This window comes from Zalophus californianus, chromosome 3 (assembly GCF_009762305.2).
Source record: "Zalophus californianus isolate mZalCal1 chromosome 3, mZalCal1.pri.v2, whole genome shotgun sequence".
Classification (NCBI taxonomy): domain Eukaryota; kingdom Metazoa; phylum Chordata; class Mammalia; order Carnivora; family Otariidae; genus Zalophus; species Zalophus californianus.
Genome location: NC_045597.1, coordinates 53,432,798 through 53,453,640, shown reverse-complemented (window position 1 = coordinate 53,453,640; position 20,843 = coordinate 53,432,798). Strand labels below are relative to the sequence as shown.

The following is a 20,843-nucleotide window of genomic DNA, read 5'->3' as shown; positions in this document are numbered from 1 at the left end:
GTACTCAATATATTCTTCTCATTTGACTGCTTTTTTGGGGGAACAAGTACACTCACTCTTGCCTTTCTAAAGTAACCCCTTCTCTGCTATCCTTAGAGATACTATCTCTTCTGCTTCTACTAGAAAAAAAAAAAAAGACAAAGGTAATTTTACTATAATCACATCTTTATTATCCATTTTGCCCTTCGTTCCTTATGTTCTGACTTATATTTAGAAATGCTCGTACCAAAACCTCTCCAAAGGTAAATTCCTTCAATTGAGTGGTCATTTTGCAATCCTGTCTCCCTGTAACTCTGTAACAGTATTTAATACCACTTTGAAGCTTTCCTTTTCTAGCTTTTTTTTTTTTTTTTCCCCTGGTGGATCTGTCTCAGAGTAATCTATCCCAGTATCTGTCTGTCCATCCGTCCATCCATCCATCCATCCATCCATCCTATCAACAAACATGTATTGAACTCCTATTATATTCGGAGCCTTCTGCAAGATGCTAGAGCTTCAATGAAGAACAGGATAGACAAGATCCCTGACTTCCCAAAGTTTGCTTCTATTTTTTTTTAAAGATTTTCTTTATTTATTTAACAGAGAGACAGCAAGAAAGGGGAAACACAAGCAGGGGGATGGGAGAGGGGGAAGCAGGCTTCCCGCTGAAAAGAGAGCCTGATATGGGGCTTGATCCCAGGACCCTGGGATCATGACCTGAGCCGAAGGCAGACGCTTAAGGACTGAGCCACCCAGGTGCCCCCCCCCCCCCAAGTTTGCTTCTCAGTGGAGGAGATAGACAATTGAAAGGAGACAAAGAAATAAAACACTGCATTTTTTAATTTATGGTGATCAATCACTTTGTAGTAATTAATGCTGCAAAAGAAGGAAATTGTGCATTGTGATAACTTCAGCGTGGTGTATTGAATACTGTTGATTGCCTACCTTTGTCCTAAAACCCTGATTTTTTTTCCCTCAGGTATACATCCTACTTGGCATAGCCCGTGTTTCAGAGAAGGCAGGCATATCCAAGTCCCAGGCATCTAATCCCAAAGGGTCTAACTGTTCCTGGGAATTCCAGTCTCATCAACTGTGACTGGTTTAGATATGGACATGGGAAATTGTTCCAACCAATGAAACTTAAGGGAAGCCTGTCTTTCAGTACAGATTTTTATCAATATGAAATATACTAGTCTTCCCATTTAATGATTTTCAGCTTGATTTCTTTTTTTTGCCTTTTTTTTAATCTAATATTTGCTCTTAGCTTTTTTGTTAGAATTTATATGGCAATTTCTTTTTCCATCATTTAATTTTTAACCTGTGTTATTTGGTTTAAATTATATTTCTAGTGACAAAAAGTAGCTGTTTTTCCTTTTACCCAGTATCCTGATTTCTTTTTTTTTTTTAAAGATTTTATTTATTTATTTGACAGAGAGAGCAAGAGAGCACAAGCAGGGGGAACAGTAGAGGGAGAGGGAGAAGCAGGCTCCCTGCCAAGCAGGGACCCCGATGCGGAGCTCAATCCCAGCATGACCTGAGCCGAAAGAAAGCAGACGCTTAACCATCTGAGCCACCCAGGCACCCCAATCATGATTTCTTTTAATATATTCTCATTTATTGTGATTACTTGTGCATTTGTACGTATGCTTGCTATGTAATTTGCTTTATAGCTATATTTTCTTTCTTGTTTTCCATTCTCTATTTTTTTGACCCTCTGAATTTTTTCTGTTCCATTTATTTTCCTTTCCTCCTTTCTCTCCTCTCTTCTCTTTACCTCTCCCCTCCCCTCCCTAGGGGTAATAAATTTCAGTGTTTTTGTTTTTGATCTTGTATGACCTTTGGTCTATTTAATCTCAAAATATATGTTTCACTTTAGGGAAATTTCTAATTCTTTTCTGTTTCTTCTCCTATATTGTCTCTGTTATTTATTTCTGGGATATGTATCAAATGGATTTTGGAAATCTGAGACCTATTCCTTATATCTCTTAATTGTTTTCCTTATACTTTTATCTGTTTGGCCTTTTCCATTGCATTCTGGGAGAAATCTTTAATTAGATCATCCTGCTTACTAATTTATTTCATAAGTTTCCATTCTGCTTATTTGGCACATGTATTGAATTTATTTACCAAGATTGCTGACTTTTTCATAGCAATATTATGCTTTTTAAGCACCATATTCTTTCTGATCTCTTCACTGATGGTAATTACACAAACATTAAGGTTTTCTATTTACTATTTTAACTGTATTTTTTCCTTTCCATTTTAATTTTTTTTTTTTTTTTATCTCCTGTGGTTTTCTTTCTCAATTGTATGATTCTTGGTCATCTTGTTTCTTTGGGCATGTTGCCAAGCGAGGTAGTTAGGAGCTTGTCTTCTGGGAGTAGTAGCCTCTTTTTCTCCTATAGTCAGCAGGTACCTGGGACGTTGTCCTGTTTCTCTGAGCCCAGACACCCCGCCTCCATTCACTGGTTACCCAGGGCCCCATGTCACTGCTGTCCGCTGTGTGGTGCAAGTGTGGGAGGGAAAAGGGCCCACTGCCAAGCTGCTCTCCATGAACTTCTCCAACTCATCCTCTTTTTTTTTTTAAAGATTTTATTTATTTATTTGAGAGAGAGAATGGGATAGAGAGAGAGAGCATGAGAGGGGGGAGGGTCAGAGGGAGAAGCAGACTCCCTGCTGAGCAGGGAGCCTGATGTGGGACTCGATCCGGGGACTCCAGGATCATGACCTGAGCCGAAGGCAGTCGCTTAACCGACTGAGCCACCCAGGCGCCCCTCCAACTCATCTTCTTAATGACTACCTCAGTATTCCGTCTTGGACCTCTTTCAGAGGCACAGCGAACTCAGCTCAGCTTATCCTGCACATTTGTTTCCCTGTGTAATTTATCACGTCTCCTTTCTACCATTCAGTAACTTAAACAGATTTCCAATAGGCCAGTTGCACTTACTGATTTTGCATGTTTATTGTTTTTATATAGTCACTTGGAAAGTAAAAACAAGCCAAAAAAAATAAGAAAATACTGAAATAATTGGGTGACAGAAAATTCTTTTAGAATATATAAAAAATTATGAGAGCATTTTATGGGGAATGCCATGCAAAGTTATATTCTCAGACATTGTACTCAGAAAAGAAAAATCATAACTTTTGAATCCAATCAGTACTAAAAAAAGAAATGAATTAAACATCCAATCTAAGACTTTAGAACATGAACAATAAAGGATACTGAAGGCAGTAATTAAGATAAGAACAGAAATTAATAACAACTTCAAGAAACAGCTGTTATAAAAATCCAACAGCTTGTTTTCTGATAAGGTCAACAAAATGAACAAATCTATGGTAAGACTAATCAAGAAGAGATTAGTAAAAATGCAAATACACAACATTAGAAATGAGGAGCCAGAACCATAGATCTGGAAAAGATTAAGCTTATATTACTGTAGATAAGACTATGCTAATAAATCAAATATGTGGATTAAGTGAATGATTTTACAGGGAAATATAAAACCCTAAAATGATTCAGAGTTAAAACACATAAAGACAAATGAAAATGCAAGTGATTTCTAAAGTTTTCTGAGAATTACTCTCCCCTAACAAGCTAAACTTGGAAAATTTTACCAGCAGGTTCATTGGAATTTTCAAGGAACAAATTTTTTTCTCATGCTTTAGGAACAATTTACTTTAAAGTTGTTTCAGAGCAAGGAAAAAGATGAAGTAATTTAGAATTAATATTGAACTGTAATTCCCATGATGTCACAGCCTGATAAAGAGAAACACACACACATAGAAACTTGTAGAGGTTAACTTTGAAAGAAAATTCTAGTTATTTTTTCTCTTAATTTACCAAGGCAAAGTAAGGTTTATTCTAGGAATGTGAAGGTGACTGACTATATATTGTAACTTTTTATATCTTTTCACTACAGGATAGGTCATGAAAAAAATCCACTGGACCGCCTCTTTAGCTATAAAAAAAAAGAGGCATTGATAAATTTTAATCTCTTTTACTAATTTAAAAACAACAAAAACAAATATGGTGAACTAGAAATTTAAAAGCTTGTCTTAACATATATATAGTCTTCCAAACCAATAACCAACATCAACTCAATGGTGAAATATTAGACCAGTGAACAATATCAGGACATCTTCAACCCCTACTACCACCAATCAGTATCCGCACCTGAAATTCTAACCTAGTGCTTTGTAAAGTTATTTGATAGAAAACATTTTTTCTTTAAACTGAAAACTCTTAATATAGCATGGTACAAGGTTTGGGAATTATTTTAACCAACTTGATAAGACAAAAATAAAAAAGGAGCCTTTCCAATTATTGAAAATAAGTAAAATTATTTTTGGATGAGAGCAATTTGCCTGTACAACCTAAGAGAATCAACTGAAAAATGGTTAGAACAAATGGAATTAAATTAAAGAGTTATAAAATACATACAGGAATCAACAACTTTCTCAAATATTAGCAAACATCAATTAGAAAATAAAATGGAATAAAAAGACCTTATCAAAAAACAACTATGTAAACACATTGCTCAATTTAAAAAAAAAAAAAAGCCAAAAAACTCCCAAACTCTCCTATGACCCGTAAGTGTCAGTTTGAATAATGTAGAGATGGATGATGCTCCTGAATGGTAAAATTCAATATTGTAATCACTGTAGTTCTATACAAATTAGTGAGGTGTGTGCAATTCCAATAAAATTTTCAGTGTGGAAAGAGGTGGTTTGAAAAACTATTTCTACATTTCAACCATGAGAATAATCACAAGATTGAATAAGAAGCTTTACAAAGATGTGGATAATAATTTGTGTGTTTGCTGGGGCAAGGAGAGTGTACAGAATTAGCTATTAAAAAATACCTCAAACTCCCTTGTACTGCTGCTCGTAAGAGGTGAGCCGAAGGACTCTTTGACAACATCAAATTAGAGTTTCCAAAATGTGAAATTATTAGATATAAAAGGTATAAGTTTGTTTTGCAGAAATAATCAGAGATCAGAGATGTATACAAGATGTACGTACAACATTTTTTTTTTAATATTACTGGAAGGTTTGAAATAATTTGTTCAGTGATAGAGGATTTGAGGATTTTGAGTTTGCAATACCATGCAGCAAGTGTTACTGTGTTTTAATGATATGGGGAATATGATCACCTATATAAAAATGAAAAAAAAATTTATAAAATAGACTCGGGGCAAGTTTTGAAACCTGCCTCTTCTTATTGTGTTTTGTGCAAATTACCTCATCTCTCTAAGCTTTATTATGTATGATAGTTATTAACCTTGTGATACTGTTTCTAGGATCAAATGAGAGAAAAGCTTGTGGAAAGTTTATCTTAATGCCTGGCATGTGGTAACCCTACAAATGTGACCTGAGCTGCTATAATCTGTATAAATCAAGAAATGAAGGAAACTGACATGTTATCCATGGGTAGAGAGATTTTATGGGTGATTATTATGTCTTCCTTTATTTTTTATTTTTAAAACAGATTTTATTTATTTATTTGAGAGAGAGAAAGTGAGAGCATGAGCAGGGGGAGGGGCAGAGAGAGAGACAGGGAGAAGCAGACTCCCCACTGGGCAGGGAGCCCGAAGACACAGGGCTCCATCTCAGGATCCTGGGATCAGGACCTGAGCCGAAGGTAGATGTTTGACTGACTGAGCCACCCAGGCACCTCTGTGTCTTCCTTTATAGTTTCTGCACTTTCTACATTTTCCACAATGAATACGTAACTTTTATGAGAAATATTTTTTAAAAGAAGAACGTTGATAGGATATATTTCTGGGTTGGGAGATAAGAGAGCTGGTGATTCAATGCTTATTATAGCCGGAAGTCCATTTCTCTTTATATTAAAATGGTAGAACTAACAATAATTAGTGAAAGGAAAATACACATTATTAATGCATTTTTGACTCCCCTACTTTACCCATTAATATTTACTTCTTTTGATTTGGTTGTCTCCTCTTAATTTTTTGAAGTGGTTTCCACTTTTTTTCCTTAGTGAAGGCCGTATTTGTCCTTCTGGGCAAAGGTACTGCTGTGAGGAGCCCCCAAACCAGGACCTCTCTAAACTGTCCCCTCCCCATACAGCTCCTCTTTTGTATTAAAAAGCATTCAAAAGAAGGGGTTCTTTAACATCCGTGTCATCAACTCTCCTGCTTCCACTATCCTTTCCCTCTTGAGTTGAGAGAACACCCTCTCCTGGGAGAAGTTTGTCCTGGCCAGGCGACGGCACTTTAATGTTTACATGAAGCGGTCAAGCTGAACCATGTTGGAACATGCCTCACTGGGATTCAGACATGATTTCAAAATGACCCTATTTTACTCTTCAGTGACTGCACGATAGCCTTGCTCTGGGGCATCCCTTTCACTCTGGCCACCTCAGGTTTCTCCAGTGTCCTGCTCACACACCTGGCTGTCGTGTGGTTGACCCTTTGGTACATTGGACCACAGAGGAGCGACTTCTACATCCTCTAGCAGGAAATGGTGAACCTTCTACTTTCTGTTGTTAGCTTGGGTCCCCGGCTGATCTTTGGCACTTTCTGCAGCAACCCGGCCAAGCAGCCTGTCCCTGGCAAGAGCAACCCCACCAGAAGGGTGAGCAAAGACAGAGGCACGGTTTGCTGTGTTTTCCGCATTTACCTACCCCACTCTGGCCAATGTTTACAGCAGGTTCTGCTCTTAGCATCTCCAAGATGTTATTTTATTTATCCTATTTCTTCAGTGCTCTCTGTGTATGCAGCTCTATCTGAATGTAGCGAGATGTGGAAAGCAATGAGAAGATATGCTCTCTTTCCTTTGGGAGCCTTCACGACCCACGTATATTGTTGAACAACATCCAGCAATATTTGCTCCTTGTTTCTCTGCACCCGTTGCTTCGTAGCCCCATGTCCTGTTGCTTAAACTGGTGTTCCGCAACACATCTCTTTGTGTTTCGTCTCATGGTTGTTTCTGGCCTGTCTCCCTCATTACACTATGGTTTCCTTCAGGGTGGAGCTGTGTCTATTTGCATCCGTACCTTCAGCCTGAATCCAGGTGTCTGGAAAACAATGGGTACTTAACAAATGCGTGTTGAGTGGGACAGGCTTGACGGTTTCTCAGACGCTGTGTGTCATATTCCTCCTGCTTAAAAGTGTTTTGATGTCCTTAATGTCCAAAGCTCAGTCCTTGGAATAAGAACAACTTATTTGTATCTGTCCGACTAGATATTGCACTTCTGGATGAGAAACCAGTAAATGAACCAAGGATATGCTTATAAGGCTTGCCGATGCATCTGCAATGGCTGTCAATTCAGCAGAACAAATTAATTAGTTGAAATTATCCTTCGTGGTACCAAAGGAAAACCAGCCTCTCTCTAGTAAATACGCTTTGATAGATATAGAATAATAATCCTGAGTGCAGCGTTGCCAGAGCCTCCCCTCTGCCATCTGGAGCGATGTTCCTGCATGGTGATGCCTCATCAGCTCTGTCTCGGTTTCCCTCCTGCTCTGTTTTCTCCTCTCCCTGTCCTTGCTCTGTCGTAGGAGGATGCGTGTGACTTCTCTTCTGCCCTCTTTTCTTCCTCCCTGGCAGTTCTTGGCTTCAGAATGTAGTGTTTTGCTTTTTAACATCTTTACATATAAAAAACCATGTATTCATTAGGATTTTTAAATAGAGGAAAATATAAAGGACCAGAAATGGCCTCCCATGCAGATAAATTTCTGTTGATAGTATGAGGAAGTAATGTATGCCCATGGATCGAAAGTTAGAAAGCAAAAATTGTATGTGATGTTAAAGCTCCTTACCCCGCTTATCCACCTTCCATGCTTCTCTCCCCAGTGATAATTACATTTTGGTGTATGTTCTTTATAAAATTATTTTAAATATGATACACATCTGTATATAAAAGTTGAAATGGATGTATCTTTTCTACTTAATGGAATAGTCCCAAGAAAACTGCTCTGAACCTATCTTTTTCCCCCTCTATTTATTTTATTTGTCTCATGAGAAAAAGTTTTTTGAGTATTTGACACAGAATGTTACACTAGTTTCAGGTGTACAACTTGGTGAATTAACAAGTTTATACCTATGCTAGCTTCCCCACAAGTGCGGCTACCATCTGTCCCAATACATCACTTTTACACTATCATTGACTGTATTCCTTTCCTACGTCTTTTATTCCCATGACTTATTCATTCCATTACTGGAAGCTTTCACCCATTTTGCCCAACCCCCACCTCCCTCCCCTCTGGCAACCATTAGTTTGGTCTCTGAACCTATCTCTTATTACTTAATATATCTTAAAGGTCCCTCTGTAGGTGCCTCCCCTTCTCTCCCATCTACCTTATTCTTTGTATCTCTTGCATGGTATTCCATTGTGTAAATTGTTTAACTTACTGGTCCATTTCCTTATTAATGGGCACTAAGACTTTCTCTTGAACTTTTACTTTTCAATACTACAACTGTGACTATCCCTGTATGTGTACCTTTGAACAATTCTGCAAAGGAGGTGTGCATTTTACCTGTTGATGGTTGTTGCCAAATTGTCCAAAAACTAAATCAGTTTTCACTAATTTAGATATGTCACCAAAGTGCTTGACCATACTTGTTTTTCTGTTGATCTTTTCTAGTTTTTTTCCAGTATGATAGAAAAATTTTATCTCATTGTTCTGATTTATATTTCTTTGTGCATGAAGATGATGACCATCTTGAATTTACAAGCAATCTGTACTTTGTGAATTTTCCCTTCCTATCCTTTGGCCCTTTCTCTGTTTGGTTGTTGTTTTTTCTCATTAGTTTATATGAGGCCACCTCCTCAGGCTTCCCCTGAGCCTTGATCTAAAATAGTAACTGAGCTTCACATCAGTGTGTTTAATCCTCCACATAGGATTACAACTGGATATATTTCTCACTTGTTTATGGGTTTCCTTTTTTCTAGAGTAGAATCTCTTAAGGAGCAAAGTTCTCCTCTTAACTTGTTCATTATTGTATCCCTGTCACATAGATCCGAGCCTGGCTCATAATAAACACTAAGATGTTATTGAATGAATGAAAGAATAATCGAATTAGTTTATATGTGTTATACACATTTTTTTAAGTTTGTTTTCTAATTTTGTTTATGCTACTTTTTCCGATGGAAGCTTTGCATTTTTATGCAAATTTACCAATCATTTTCCTTTATGATTTCTGAACCTTCCTTGCTCTACCCCTATAAATAAATTTACCCAAGCCTCCTGTGAAAACTCCTATGGTTCCATCTTTTAAGTTCAAATCTTAGACCTCAATAAAATTTATTTTTATATTTAAAAAATCTAGTTTTAATTTTTCTAGGAATAGTTAGCTAGTTCTTCATCATTCATTGAATTGTCTCCCCTGCATGCATTTAGCATACAACTTTGTGGTAAACTACATTTCCATGGATTCCTGAACTCAATCAAATTGTTTAAATTGCTGTAATTTCATGATAGGTTTTAATATTTGGAGAATCTGATTCTCCCTCATTTCTTCTCTTTTTGTTCATGGCTATGATTGCATATTTTTTCCAGATGAACTACAGGATCACTTTTGCCAAGGCTGAAAAAAATAGTTTGAAGAAATACGTAATAATATTCATGTATAGCCGGAATATATGCCTTTTATAGTTTTTGTCTTTGTCTCATATCTAGAACTGATGAGAATTTAATTTGTTCAGAGTTCATGTTATTAAACTTAGGATGGACTGGATATCAAAAGTTGCTCCTTGGAGAAAAGGGTTAGTGCATGTGAGAAGAATTCGCATCCTTTGACAAGAGAGTTTTTTATTTAAGCTAGATATGTTCTGCTAGAACTTTTGAGTTTAAATAGGGGCTATATTCTGGCATTTATACTTGAGTATGATGAGCTACTGACAAGTTATTCTTAAATGCCTATTTTGGATGCATCTTTCAGGAGATTAGATAAAAAAAGTCTAAGTTTTAGTCTTTATTTTGCGACTAATGAGCCATTTAGCTCTTGATAAGTTACTTAAGCTGAGTTTCTGATCTTGTTCCCTCATCTGTAAAATAGGCATAATCTTCACTCATCAGTTAATATTTTATTTATCTTCTTATCTTTGGGAATTATTGTAAGGATCAAATAACAGAATTCTGGTAAAATTTTTGTTGGAAAATGTTAGGTTCTGGTTAAACACTGTACCTTCAAAATATTTCATTTGCTTATCTCTAGTCCCTCTCTCCCTAAAGCCCACTGAAAAGATGATAAAGGGAAAATTTTGTTTTAAGATTTATTTATTTATTTGAGGGAGAGAGAGAACACAAGCAGGAGGGGGGAAGAGAGAGGGAGACAGAATCTCAAGCAGACACCATGCTGAGCCCGAAGCCCCACACAGGGCTTGATCTCACAACCCCTGAGACCACAACCTGAGTGCAAAACGTGTTCGATGCTTAACAGACTGCACCACCCTTGCACCACCCCCCACCAAAATTTTTTTTTCAAAGCCATAAGCCAGTAAGAGTAAAAGAACAGGTTGGAGACTGCAGTAAAGAAAAGGAACCAGCAGGATTTTGGAAGCTAAAACATAGAGCAGGAAAAGCCAGAACTCATTTGCAAGAAGTCATAAGGTGTATGTTTTTTCAAAGTTAAGAAATAGAAGAATATGCATACTATTAAGAAGGAGGTAATGGGAAGATAAACCATACACAGGAATTAAAAGTGATTTGGAGGTTGATGGGGGAGGACAGGAGGTTCTTTTATTTTAGTATAAGGCTTGGTAGTACTAATAAGTAGCTCTCTTACTTGGTAGACTTTTAACTATGTTCATACATTATAGTGACAAAAAATAAAATGAAATAAATGACTTTGTCATTGCAGGAAAGTGAGTCTCTAGCACAAGGCCTGGTATCTAGTGCATGAATGCCTGTAGAACGGTTGAGTGAATATTGTTCAATTATTTAGAAAACTCTCCAATTTTTTTCTCCTGGTGGTGGTGCTGGATAGCAATTAGAATTAAATAATGTGCTTTAAGGATTGATGATATATTTGGGATATCACAGTATATTAAACCAGCCTCTTTGTTTTGGGGATGATGTAATGTTAGAAGACCTTTGAATAAAGTTAAATAAAATGTCAACCTGAACTTTGAATTTATTTTATATTTTGCCTCCAGGACATTTTGTGGTTAAAAAATACATGTGTTGGCATGTGTTTAATCCAGATATGTCAGCATTCTCCCTACCAGAAAATCCTCTGACCCGCGCGCTAACTTAGGACACGGTCCTGATAACTCTCGTCCTTTGCTTTTTCCTATCTTTGAAAAGGGGTTAAGAATCAGTCGGCCTCAAGGAAGGCACTTGACTACTAGAGAAATCCTGGCACCTAGTTCTTTGGCTTAATACCATAAGCAGAGTAACTAAGTTTGGAAGTTACCTCTTCTAGGAAAATAATCAGAATGTCCACAGCAGCGGGGCGCCTGGGTGGCTCACCCGTTAAGCGTTTGCCTTCGGCTCAGGTCGTGATCCCAGAGTCCTGGGATCGAGCCCCGCATTGGGTTCCCCGCTCCACGGGAAGCCTGCTTCTCCCTCTCCCGCTCCCCCCGCTTGTGTTCCCTCTCTCGCTGTTTCTCTCTCTGTCAAATAAATAAAATCTTTAAAAAAAAAAAAAAAAAAAAGAATGTCCGCAGCAGAGATTTAGTTGTAGTAACTCGATCTCCTACCTGAAGCAAAGTATCCCCTCTAGGGAGTCCGAAGTTCTGCTGGTATTAGAAGTAATTAGTCAATAATAGGTAAGTTGATTATTCTCCAGGATGCAGAATGTTTTCCTAATGGAATTGCACTACAGAATTGAGTCCAACATTTATTTGTAAGCTGCTATAAATTTGTTGGGAAAGAAATGTTAGAGAAATACCAGGAAGTAGTATTGTGTGACATTTCTTGAACAACTGATGTGATTTTTCTTTGAAAGACACAGGTGAGTTTGACTCATACTGTATTTTCCTCTGTGTATGTTGTACCTATTAGTCTAATATCTTGAGCATGCACACTGGAGTTTTAATCTTACAATTTTATACTCCCAGAGCTATTGTTTGACTCAGGCACAATTATTTTTGCTACCTAATTATATAAGAAAATAATTTCACATGGAAATGGTACTTAAGTAGAAGTTTCAAAAATAAAATATTATACCAGCTCAGGCTAAATATGTAATTGATTTGAGGATCTTCTGTACAACCATGTTAACTGAAAGCCATATTTTAAAACTTTTATTGTTCTTAGAGTGAATTACTGGAATTTAACCGACAACAACAGGAGGAAGAAAGAACCAAAACCCACCAAGCTGAACACAGGAGGTATAAATGGCTAATAAGATAAGCATCCTTGATTAAAATAACTACCAGTTTTTGCAATGTTTTAAGAAAACACTATAGTCATATTGAACATGGTTTTGGAATCTATATTACCTTTTTAATCTCTATATTATTGGGGTATGGTATGTATGTGAGGATGCCAACTGCTACATACATACACACATACACATGCAATATCCAATTTTTCTGGATAGGTGGTATAAATTCACACTAGAAAACGGAATCATGCTGTCAAGCTATTTGTTTATTTAGGAGATACTTAATTTGCCTCCCATGGGACAAAGAATCTTATTACTTTGAGATAATCTTTTACTATTTGTAGACAACTTTAGAATAATTGAACTCATACAGATGGTGAGATACTCATACTTGAATATGAAAGGTCAGACAAGAACTATTTTATATTGACTAACATATTAGGAAAAATATCTTAAGATAGAACCATTAAACAATTTTTAACATTGTAAGTACTCTCTTATCCCTAGTATCAGACACTGAGAGTACCCAGTAAAATACCATATTGATGTTGGGCCAGTGCTAATTACCTCCATATCTATCATTATTCTAGGATTTTCCTGGGGGCGCTGGGGTTATCTGAGTTTATTGAAGTGTGCTTGAGGATCTCAGAAGAATTTAATGTAAAGGCTTTCCTGATCTAAAAGAGCAAATTCTTTTGAAGCTGAGTGGTTTCACTTATATGTTTAACATTTCCCTATTGCTAATGTGTATTTTTTAGTTGTGGTGGTTTCATTTTGTAATTGAGACTTTACAAAGTGTTAATGGAAACTCCCAATTCTGCTGGAGCTGTGAACTATGGATGGGTACTCATATATTTTTTTTGTGGGGGGGACTGGATTATTCTGCTTCCATAGTCCAGTCAAAATAGTTTTAAACTGTTAAATTTATGTGGTTTTCTCTGACTGAAAGACAACATCAAAATTCTGATACACTGGGTAGGCTATTTTTTTGGGTAAGTGGTAACAGTTATTGCTTTTTTTTTTTAAATAAAGTAGGATATAAAATAGTTTAGTCTCTTATTGGTTTTTCTCTTTAAAATTATTTCTACTAAAAAACCTGATAATGCATTTCTTTAACACTGGTTGTTAGTAAGTAGCCAGTTATTTCTCTGAATTTCTGAGGATTGATTAGATTGTAAAGCTTTAAGCATCTTAAAGATAGTGTGATATGTTACATTAATAGGCCCTCTTGCTAAGAAATTCATGTTCGGTGGGCATCCAATAAAAATGAAAGTTATTTGATTAGAGGTGGAAAGGATTAATTTCTTGTTGTAGGAAACTTGACCCTCATTCTTTATTTCCATAATACTGGATACCTAAATATTGGTGGGGCTATTTATTTTCTACACCTTATTTTCTCTTTTTACTGATTCTAGTTAAATATAGATGCAAATTTAATCTAAGAGGAAATCTCTCTGGGTAAAAACCTCAGTAACCAGTTTTGAGGTAACTGATCAAGTTTTTGAACACATATTTTATGTTCTCACTCGGTTTTTGAGGAGAGCATATGTTTGTATTGTCCTTTAGAGTTTACAGTGGGCTTTCGCATGTTAAATGAAAATACTCATTCAGTAGTCTCTTAATGAATAAAATCACTGTGACTGTTCCTGCTGAGGGCAATAGCACTAGCTGTGTGTGGTGTGTGTGCCGGGGGGGGGGGGGGGTTTGTGGGTGTGTATGTGTAGAGGCCATAAGTTAGGTTTTCTCCAGGGACATAATTTTATTAGAGTCAAAAAGACAACATGCTTTTTACTATTTAGAAGTTGACATAGCAGACACCTCAACTCTGTTTTATAATTGAAAGCTTGTGGAATTCCTCACAAGCTTTTCCAATGCCTCCTATATTGATTGAGCCTGGCTGCACCTGAACCTGACCCATGGTAACTTTCCAAGTAAGAGAAGACAGTTGAAACTTCAAAGAGAAAAGACAAAGCATGGGCATCAAGGACTTGAAAAGATCTGCTCTATGAGCTGAAAACTGGAGTGAACTGAATTGATTTATTGAAACTTGAACCATCCTCAAATAGTTTTTATCCATATTAACCCTTAGAAGGAAATCCAGAGCAGTGGTTTGACAGCAATAAAATGTATGCACTTTCTAAGACTAGTAAACAAATCTATAAACTGGTACTCTTTCTTCCCTTTGAATTCGCAATAGGAATTGAGAAAAAACAATCTCTTTACCACCTATGATCTCGTTGACCCACTGTGCTGTCCTCTTAGTAACTGATGCTCAAAAGTGAATCATATCACCTGTGTACATGACAAGCCATCAGTCTTCACAGTGTGTGAACAAACTGACAGCTGTGGACATTGGGCTGTTTTGCAGCCTATACTCACCATCACTGGTGGTTTCATTATGCAGCTGCAGTCACAGAAGTAGGCAGATGTGGGCACCGTACACCTGGATTATTCATTTATTCACTTTTTACCTATCAGGACACACTCCGTGAAGGATTTGTTCTAGGCACTGGGAATAGGCATAAGATAGCAGAGAACATCCCTGACTGCATGGAAATTACAATCTGGAGAAAAGAAATAGAAGTCAACAAGTTAACACCAGGAGTACTTCAGACAATGACATGTATGTGTGGGGAGAGACTGGAGGTGACAGTTCCTCCATGAAGAGATAACATCAAAGGACAAGAGCCAGTCACATAGAGATTGGGGTCAAAATCATACACTTAGATGTCCCCTATTATTAGGTGTAGGAAAAAAAATGCAAAGGCCCTCAAGTGGGAATGAGTTTGGACTTTTTGAGTCTCAAGTGGTTGGATTATAGATGGTGAGGAAGAGAATAAGATGAAATGAGGTTGGCAGAAGCCAGAAAATACAAGATTTTGTAAGCCAGTGATTTTATTCTAGGACTAATGGGAAATCATAAGAGACTCTTCACTCTAGGAAACAAACTGGAGGTTGCTGGAGGGAAGGGGGTGGGGGTATGGGGTAACTCGATGATGGGCGTTAAGGAGGGCACTTGATGGAATGAGCACTGGTGGTTATATGCAACTGATGAATCACGAAATTCTACCTCTGAAACTAATAATATGCTGTATTTTAATTAAGTTGAATTTAAATAAATGAAAAAGACTAATGGAAAATCATAGGAAGGTTTTAAACAAAAGGAAGGCATGATCCCTTTTATAATTTAGTAAGGTGGTTGTGTGGAGAATGAATTACAGAGGGTGGGAGTGGAAGCAAAAGCAACATGAGAGAGCATAGTGATTTAGACTAGAATGGTGGCCATGGGAAGTTTTGTTTTTGTTTTTTTATAATCTATAACACACAGGAAAATCCATGAAACAAGTATTTAGAATGATTAATTACAGAGTGAACATCCAAGTAGCCAGCTCCAGAAATAGAATATAACCACCACCCTACAGTTAACCCTTATTCTGACCTCTATGATAATCATTTTCTTGCCTTTCCTTAAGGTTTTACCTTCTATGTGTTAACCTTAATTTCTGAAATTGATTGCTGCAATTATGACCAAACATCGGGAAAAGATATACCCATTCTTTCTTTTGAAAGTTTGAGTTTCCCTTTTCTGATATTTCCCATTTCTTATACTCTCTTCCTATTTTCCTTCTACTTTGCACTTATGGGATTTACTTTAGCAAGACTGGCAGAGGGGTACAGGGCATATGGGAGGGACATTTCCGTTGCAACAATAGTGCCACAGAGCTATTTTTGGTTCCCTTCATGTTTCAGGTCTTGCTGAAGCTTTCATCCCCCCTCAGCCTCTAGAGTTCACACCTGGCATGGCCTGGAGGGGTATGGTTGCTGGGCAATAAGGCTCTTGCTGAACTGGTAGAAGATGAAGGACTGAAGCTCTGAAGTTCAGAATTGTGCCCCCTCTGGCTGGGGCCATAAATGGCCCCAGTTCCAGCAAAGGGTTGTTAACAGCATGTCATGTGGCTAATGTGAAAAGAAGTTTTCTATAGATTACTTCTAAGCTGAGGGGGGAAAGCAATCCTCACAGTCAGTTCATACAGCATGTTAGGTTCTCAAAAATCTCTCAGCCCTGTAGCAAGCCTTCCACTTACACACATTTTTCATTGTTTAAAGGGTAAATAATATTTTTCTGGACCGGCTCCAAGGCAAAAGTCAACCAGGTGGCTTTGAGCACGTTGGAGGCCATTGGAATATGAATAGTGGTAACAGCTGGGTGAGTTTTTTTCTTTTCTCTTAAAAAAAAAGCTTTCAAAGTTGAAGAGTAAAAACAATGAGAATTTTAAAAATATGTTGTGGCTTTCTCCCCAAGATACTATTTTTTGGGTGTGCTGTTCAGCTGTGTGATGGGCAGTCAGCCAGGGTGATTACTGTAAATTCCACAATAGTTTCTAGAGAGGAGAAAGTCCTGGTTTCAGTGCTGGCCAATCAAAATAAAAAATGACACCTGCCCTTTGTTCTCAGTGTGATTGCCTAGACTGTAAAGATTTTTTATCACTCCTTGCCCAGACCTACAACAAAAACAAATGAAATTTTTTTCAAGAGGATTTTCAGCGCAATATGGTTATAAAAATAGTAAGCATTCTCTAGTAATATATTCTTTCAGTGAAACTAGCACATCAAAGAAGCCAGTATTTAATTTTTCACTACAAAATGATTTTTTTAAAAAACCCTACAGCAAAAGGCACTTTTTGGAAATGAAATGTCCTTATGGATTTCTGTGAAGAAAACCTTGTAACTGTGTTGTAATATGTGTTTAATGTGTTTTGTGTGCACAATATATCATTGAACCAGCACTGAATCTTTGCAATGTGTATAATTGTAGGCTTTGCAATGTGTATAGAATCAAAACTACACTCGGTTTTATAATTTAATTGAAGCCCAAGCGCATATGTACCTACTAAAAAAAATGGAGCAGATAGAAATCTTTAAACTGGTAAAATACAACAAAATAATCAAGTGCTTGCTGGAAACTCTACAGATCACCCTTTAATAAATACTTGATGGACAAAAGATAATTTTTGAGAAGACAATCTGTTGGAAATCTTATGCATGTTTTCTTGAAAGGCATTTAGTAGTTAAAATTGATGAATAGATTTCACAAATATATATATATTCAACTATCTTCTATATACATATATAGAAGATAATTGAATGTAGGCAAATTTGCAAGGAATGATGCTGGATGTGTATCCATAATGTACGTTCATGTGTATCACTATGGCATTCAGAATAGGGACAACATGGAAGAGAGAGAAAAGAAAACACATATTTTTGTATCAAGAGTTATAATTTACGAATTATTGATTTATTCATAAGAATAGATGAGTAGGAGTCCTGTGGAAAATGGGGCATTGTGACTGAAGACATTATCCAAGTTCATGGAATTTATAAGTTGTGAGACATGATTGAAACTCGGATTTTGGACAAGACTTGGAAACTGCACATTTTCTCCTCCACTTACCAACTCTCAAAATTTAGAAAGTACTTAGAAAAATACCTGGAATGGAGGGGAAGATGGTGGGAGAGAGTAAATGAATACCATGTGGGCTGCTGTTAAGGGAATGAGGATTTGGAAATCTAGCTCACCACTGACTACTGGTAGGCTTTACGGAAGTGAGCTATAAATCTCTGCTTGGATTCTTCATGGATAAAAAGAAAAGAACATCATTTTCTTTTGATATGTGTGAAGGTTATTAAAGTTTCCTTAGTAGGATAGTCTTGGTCAAGTCCAAGGTGGTTATCGGCTCTTCCCTTACTTGAAAGAAGCAGTAACAGAAAGGCGAGAGCTTCCTCAGGGCCCCACCTCCGCCTCCCTACAGACATCCTTCCCTCTATGTCTGCTTCTCCTTGGGGACCAGATTCTTTCTCATCCACCTACCAGGGGATTTTATTCTAATGATACTCCCCTCTCTCCTGAATGGTCAAATGTTCATCTGAACTAGAAAATTCCCATCAGCATAAAACATATAAATTATATTGATACCCTTCTCCCTCTTGCTACTGTTCTGTTTCTTTGTTCCCTTTTCAAGCAAAACTTCAAGAGGTATCTATCCTTTAGCTGTCTGTAATTTCTTTCTTCCCATTTCTCTTAAACTCATTTCAATCATGATTTAGACTTTAGTATATGTGCTGCCAAAGCGAGCACCATGATTTAGACTTTATCAGTCCAACCATAATGCTCTTGCCATGGCCACTAATGTTGTCCACATTACAAAGTCCAGTGGTTATTTTCCAGTCTTCCTCTTTTGACCTATTGGCATCATTTGTCATGGTGAATCATCCCTTCCTCCCTGAAGCCCTTTCCTTGGCTTCTGGGGCATTATACTCTCCTGGGTTTCCACCAGTCCTAGTGGCTACTCCTTTTCATTCCCCTTTGCTGGGTCCCCTGTATCTTGCTGTCCTCTCAACATTGGAGCACCTCAGAGTTCCACCTTGGATCACCTTCTGAACTTTATGTTCACTTAACACCTTGGTGGCCTCATTCATTCTCATGAATTTAAATACCATTTATGTGTTTATTACTCCCACATTTCTAATTCCAGCCTTGACCTCTGGACTCCAGACTTGCATATCCATTTATCCACTCAACATCTCTACTTGCATCTCTAGTGGACATTTCAACCTTAACATGTCTAAAAGTTAACCTTTCATTCCTTCTACCCGAGTGCTCCATTTGCACTTTATCCTTTCATATGTTGGTACAACCCATCTTACGTCACTCACAATTGATCTATCAGCAAATCTTCTTGACTTCTCCTCCAAATATATACAAACCAGCAGCTTCCCACTACCTCCACCACCATCATCCTAACCTCCGTTAGTGCTCAGCTAGATTCTTGAAATAGTCTCCTAGATGGTTTCCTTGCTTCCACACTTAGCCACATACAACTTATTCTCAATATGAGTTATCCCTTTGAAACAGAAGCCAGATCCTGTCACTTTCCTCCTTGAAATCTTTCAGTGGCAGGGCGCCAGGGTGGCTCAGTCATTAAGACCTAAGCCTTCGGCTCAGGTCGTGATCCCAGGGTCCTGGGATCGAGCCCCGCATCGGGCTCCCTGCTCCGCGGGAAGCCTGCTTCTCCCTCTCCCACTCCCCCTGCTTGTGTTCCCTCTCCCGCTGTGTCTCTCTCTGTCAAATAAATAAATAAAATCTTTAAAAAAAAAATCTTTCAGTGGCTCCCATGACTGTCCAGATCACGTGGAGTAAAAGCCAAAGTCCGTACAGTAGCCCACCAGGTGCTTCCTGCTCTAGACCCCACTTTACCCCTCTGGTGCTCTCCTACCACTGCCCTTCCCTTCTTCCTCATTCCTCCCAGCCACACCAGCTTTCTTGTTGCTCTTTGAAAATTTAAGGAACTGGCTTCTTTCACCTTATGGCCTTTGCACTGGCTGCTCCCTCTCTACTCTTCTCCATATGATTTGTTCTCCAAGCCTTTTCCTGAATCCCACCTCAGTGAGGGTTCCTTGGCCATCTATTTAATGCCGTCACTTGTGCCCTTATCCCTGGCTCTAGCCATCCTTTTTCTGGGCTTCACTTTTTTTTTTTTTCCCATGGCACTCTGCAACTTCTAACATACCTTTCTAACATTATTTATTTATATGTATTATTTACTGTTTTCTCTTAGTGTCTCCCTGAGGTAATGTATGTTCCATATTGCATCGATCAGGGCCCTTTGATTGTTTTGTTCACTGATCTATCCCAAGCATAAGACAGTGATTGGAACTTAGCACAGGCACAAGGAAACAGGTGGCTGTGATTGACGGTTGGCAAAACAACAAAGATTTAGAACCAAATGATTTGATATACTGAAATGCTGAGATACTAAATTTAAAATAGCTATGTATAAAACATTTGATGGAACAAATATTGGATTTGAAGCAGTGAGCAAAAACAAGAGACAAAGACAACCAAGAAGATTTGAAAAAGAACAAAATAGAACTTCTAGGAATAAAGAAACAATCTTTGGAATCAAAGCACTCAATGAATTCATCACAATAAAAGGAACACAAATTAAGAACTAAATAAAAATACCATTTCTCATCTATTTTGGCAAAAGAACAAAAGATCGGCAATATACTCTTTTGGCAAGACTGTGGGGAAAGGGTTCATTCACACATCGTTGGTGGGAATTCAAAATGATACAAACACTATCTAAATTAATTTGTCACTGTCCCTTTGCATAAAATAAAAACCAGGCCTAGACAGATTGCAGAAAAGCTCTACTAAATATTCAAAAAACAGATTATTCCGGAAGTCTACAAAGTTTTCCAGATAAATAAAAAAAGAGAAGATAATCTCCAAAGAATTAAGCAAGTGAATATAACTTGAATCAAGATCACACACAGACTATACAGAAAAAAAAATATGAATATAGGCTCACTCATAAACACAGATTTAAAAAAATCACAAACAAAATTTTGACAGATTCAATAATAAATTTCTTTAAAAAGCATAATATATCCTTATCAAATTGGATTTATGCCAGATGCAAGCTTGATTTATCACAAATGAATAAACAAAACAAAACAGAAAAACTGAGATGATTTACCTCATAAATTATAGGAGAAACACC

At 37.4% G+C, this 20,843-nt stretch overlaps 1 protein-coding gene across 3 annotated transcripts in view; it reads left to right on the top strand.

Moving 5' to 3' along the window:
- EPSTI1 (epithelial stromal interaction 1) overlaps nucleotides 1-20,843 on the top strand; it is a 95,024-nt gene that overhangs the window by 71,572 nt on the left and 2,609 nt on the right. For all 3 annotated transcript variants that reach the window (XM_027591093.2, XM_027591092.2, XM_027591094.2), the window contains 2 exons: nucleotides 12,207-12,280; nucleotides 16,384-16,483. In XM_027591093.2, coding sequence (XP_027446894.1) covers nucleotides 12,207-12,280; nucleotides 16,384-16,483 — 174 coding nt within the window. The remainder of the gene's footprint in view (nucleotides 1-12,206; nucleotides 12,281-16,383; nucleotides 16,484-20,843) is intronic.